This window comes from Acipenser ruthenus, unplaced genomic scaffold (assembly GCF_902713425.1).
Source record: "Acipenser ruthenus unplaced genomic scaffold, fAciRut3.2 maternal haplotype, whole genome shotgun sequence".
NCBI classification, from domain to species: domain Eukaryota; kingdom Metazoa; phylum Chordata; class Actinopteri; order Acipenseriformes; family Acipenseridae; genus Acipenser; species Acipenser ruthenus.
Genome location: NW_026707564.1, coordinates 6354 through 10848, shown reverse-complemented (window position 1 = coordinate 10848; position 4495 = coordinate 6354). Strand labels below are relative to the sequence as shown.

The 4495-nt window shown below is 41.1% G+C and overlaps 1 protein-coding gene across 1 annotated transcript; it reads right to left on the bottom strand.

Annotated features, from left to right (window-relative positions):
- Positions 1-787: 787 nt before the first annotated feature.
- On the bottom strand, positions 788-4087 carry LOC117405916 (tubulin alpha chain-like). The gene is made up of 4 exons (XM_034009436.2): positions 3952-4087; positions 2656-2878; positions 2231-2379; positions 788-2025 (listed from the first exon to the last, which is right to left on the bottom strand). The coding sequence occupies exons 1-4, from the start codon at positions 3952-3954 to the stop codon at positions 1048-1050; spliced, it is 1353 nt and encodes a 450-aa protein (XP_033865327.1). The 5' UTR covers positions 3955-4087; the 3' UTR covers positions 788-1047.
- Between the last annotated feature and the right edge of the window lie 408 nt (positions 4088-4495).

Genomic DNA, 4495 nt, shown 5'->3' with positions numbered 1-4495 from the left:
GAAGCAACCAGTTGCTTCCTTGACTGACATACTTTGCAGTCTGAGTTACATGCTTTGACCCCAGAAACACTACAGGTAAAATGACCTAGGAAGTGAAACAGTGATAGACTAGTAGAAAGTAAGACATGCAAGAGATTTCTTTAACCTAGTCTGGTATCAGATACCTTTTTTAAAAATAAAAACATCGCTGTAAAGCATGCTTTTCAGAATTGCAATGTAACATTCAGAGCAATTTAAGAACGCTTTAAGCTGAGCCACTGTGAAACTTGTACTTAAAGCTTTGATAGAACATTGAGCAAGCCTTATCGAGATCTACACTAAAAGGCAATTTGTGACGAGATAATTGACAACACAAAAGATGAATTTTGGAATGAAAAGCGTGCTTAATTGTTATCAAAATCAGTTCATGCTTGCTCTGTTGCTATAGGACTGTGATGTACATCAAAAAACAATTGTTATAACTATTTTTTTTTAAAAGCACATTTATAGTTTTATCAACCTGCTCGTTAAGATGTTATGTTTTCACTGAAAAGAAACATATGTTCTTGTATAAAGCGAGTTGTGATATTGAGAAAGAATATCCACCGATTTAAAATATGCTTTGCCATTATATTGTGTATGTACAGAACTAAATAACTACAATGTTAAAAGGTGAGGCATACTGTATACACATTTTAAAACTGAACGGTTCCCAGCGAACTTCAATAGAATTGTATTGGATGAATTAAGGATGATAGCAATGCCTTCTGTATTTAGATTATATCTTTTTCACAAGAAACTAAGACAGTTGTTATTTGTTCATTTATTATGAAAATTATATCCAGACTTGCATTATTCACAATGTTTATAACACTCAATTTGTATTATATAATCTGCTGATATTATGAAAGCAAAAAATAAAGTATAAAAGTTAGCTTAAAATATTATTTTATTTGGGAATGATCAAGCTTTTATTATAAAACAAAAATAATGAAATCACAAATATTTCAGTATCCATTGTACTGAAGCTCCTTGCACTCAGAGCAAGTCTGGATACTGGTCTTCATCTTAATACTCCTCTCCTTCCTCATCCTCATCGCCCACGCTGTCTGTTCCGACCTCTTCGTAGTCCTTCTCCAGGGCAGCCATGTCCTCTCGGGCCTCAGAGAACTCTCCTTCCTCCATACCCTCCCCCACGTACCAGTGGACGAAGGCACGCTTGGCGTACATCAGATCGAACTTGTGGTCCAGGCGGGCCCAGGCCTCAGCGATGGCGGTGGTGTTGCTCAGCATGCACACGGCCCTCTGAACCTTGGCCAGGTCCCCCCCGGGCACCACGGTGGGAGGCTGGTAGTTGATGCCTACCTTGAAGCCAGTGGGGCACCAGTCCACAAACTGGATGCTTCTCTTGGTCTTGATGGTGGCGATAGCCGAGTTGACATCTTTGGGCACCACGTCTCCACGGTACAGCAGACAGCAGGCCATGTACTTGCCGTGACGGGGGTCACATTTCACCATCTGGTTTGCCGGCTCAAAGCAGGCATTGGTGATGTCAGCCACTGAAAGCTGCTCATGGTAGGCCTTCTCAGCGGAGATAACTGGGGCGTAGGTGGCCAATGGGAAGTGGATACGGGGGTAGGGCACCAAGTTGGTCTGGAACTCTGTCAGGTCAACATTCAGGGCACCATCAAAACGCAGGGAGGCGGTGATGGAGGAGACAATTTGACCAATGAGACGGTTCAGGTTGGTGTAGGACGGGCGCTCAATGTCCAGGTTCCTGCGACAGATATCATAGATGGCCTCATTATCTACCATGAAGGCACAGTCGGAGTGCTCCAGGGTGGTGTGGGTGGTCAGGATGGAGTTGTAGGGCTCAACAACAGCTGTGGAGATCTGGGGAGCTGGGTAGACAGCAAACTCCAGTTTGGACTTCTTGCCGTAGTCAACAGAGAGGCGTTCCATCAGCAGGGAGGTGAAACCAGAACCAGTACCACCACCGAAGCTGTGGAAGATGAGGAAGCCTTGGAGCCCTGTGCACTGGTCAGCCTGGGGGGGGGCGAAAAAAAAAAAAAAAAACCTCCATTGTCAAAATCTACAGAATGAGTAGGGCAGGGGTCAAAACTGATTGTGTGCTGTGCTTTACAATTGATAACTGCATAAGCTCTACCATCTGAGCTGGGAATACTTGGTTCACCCCCAAAACATTGAGAAGCAACAAAGAGACATGCAAGAGATCCAGAAGAAACCTCACCAGTTTGCGGGTCCTGTCAAGCACCAGGTCGATGATCTCCTTGCCAATGGTGTAGTGCCCGCGGGCGTAGTTGTTAGCAGCGTCCTCCTTGCCAGTGATGAGCTGCTCAGGGTGGAACAGCTGACGGTAGGTTCCAGTGCGAACCTCATCTGGAGAAGAAAGTTGTTGTTAACCTGAGAACAGTGTACTTCAAAAAAAAGAGACTAGTACATCAAGACCTCTGCTTATCTGTAAAATATGAATTAGCCTTGTTTGACTTGTGCTGGGATATCAAGAGAAAATGTATCAAAATAAAATGAGAAGGGTATGTAATGCTTTGGGTTTCTTTTCTTTTTTTCTTAGCCCTTCTGTTTTTCATTTCATTAGCTTTTCAGTATTAGAAAAAAAAAAAAAAAAGCCATTTTGTTCAAGGTACAAAGCCTTACCGATCACAGTGGGCTCCAGGTCCACAAAGACTGCTCTGGGGACGTGTTTCCCAGCTCCAGTCTCGCTGAAGAAGGTGTTGAAGGAATCGTCTCCTCCACCGATGGTCTTGTCACTGGGCATCTGCCCATCAGGCTGGATCCCGTGCTCCAGGCAGTAGAGCTCCCAGCAGGCATTGCCCATCTGGACTCCGGCTTGGCCAACATGGATGGAGATACACTCACGCTGAGGAGAAAAGATTAAGATTTGCCTTGATAAACCCAAGTAGGACAATGGCACACCTTAGAGAAACTGTGCATATTCTTGAAGAATACAGCCCTCTCATTCTACCTGATATTAATTATAATATAATTATTTTTACTTACTGATCACATTTTTCCTGGAATTAAACTTACTCTGAAGTAGGCTTACAATTATAAAAATGATTGCAGAAAGCAAGGTGTTTAATAGGAAAGGAATTGACAGCCTATCAGAGCAGTTTACTTAAGGGTCAAATTTGCATTTATATTTTGTGAAAGAAAGATTTAATAGTCCACGTGTTACGTACCATTTTAAGGCAGATCAAGAAAGGATCTTATATTTCTATAGCATACTTTAACTGAGGTTCAGCTGCAGTATACTATGCACATTTTAAAATCCCCCTACAGGTGAAGCAGACATTGTGAAGATAAACCCAACTTCACAGAGTCATAAAATGGCTGTTGCACTGGGGGTTGCTAGAAGATGGTTCTTGTGTTTGTAAAAGCTTTCCATGTAATACCACATTTCTGCCAGTGGCCCTGTTTGTGGAATTGATAACTTAGACCGGTACCACTCCTTTAAGGTAAGGCAATTGCAGCCCTAAATCCCGATTAGCATCAGGGTTTCAAATAGATAAGCTATTTTTAACACATTTTTATTTAACAAACTTTAATTTTTAACGTTTATAATGCAACTACCTGCAAATTACTTGAGACTAAATTAATATATTTGTTTAAAAAAATACTTTCTTAGACAATAGCAAAGAATCAATTGGTTGTAGTTTTCAAATGATTATTTTTCCACAAATGTAATTCAAACTCATGTATAAATTATATATTTTTCGTTATTTTCAAAACATTCAAGAAAAAATAATAAATGTAAGTTTTGAAAACAAGCACCATACCATCTTATTTCCAACTTACTACTGGGCCTTAGCTGTATAAACTAGGTCACACTGGTATTTTCTGGCATCTAGTCATGCTCTCTTAACAATTGTGCCATTTATATAAAGCATAGGCATATATTTGAAAAAAAAAAAGAAGTGCGTATCAACTCACCATTTTCAGTCCTCGTTCCTTCAGGCCGACGTTAAGGATTCGGAATGTGAAGGCAATGGTGCAGGGCTGGGGCTGAGCCTCGTGCTTTATAGCAGAAGGGGTGTGGTTACTAAGAAACAGGCTCTGTGCTGGGGGGAGCAGCAACTAGCACAGGAAGGGGATGTCTCTCTTTGTATTAGAACATGCCTCCTAGACTCAACTGAATAAACAGCTCCCCTCCCCCACTCCACTAACAAAAATTACACATTTGCAGTTTTTCTTAACTTCAAGCAACCCCCACTATCTCAGCCTAGCCCAAGAAACCCACGAAGCTAAAGTAATGTATGTTTGCAGTATAATATGTAGCGAATCTAGTAGTGTGTTGCTGTACAAAGAACTCTGAATGAGACTAAGGGGCGTTAACAGTTAACCAATGTATAATTTTATCAACATTTAAACGTTATGATAAATATGCATGTGAACTATACAGCTACGGCCAAAAGGTTTTCATCACCTAGAATTTTAGGATTGAGATATATATATATATATATATATATATATATAT

Bases quoted from the DNA above. Each gene is read 5' to 3' on its own strand.
- LOC117405916 (XM_034009436.2), bottom strand. The intron at 2,380-2,655 runs GTAAGGCTTTGT...TTTCTTCTCCAG, and splicing joins CCTGGAGCCCACTGTGATCG to ATGAGGTTCGCACTGGAACC. The intron at 2,026-2,230 runs GTGAGGTTTCTT...GCCCCCCCCCAG, and splicing joins TTGACAGGACCCGCAAACTG to GCTGACCAGTGCACAGGGCT.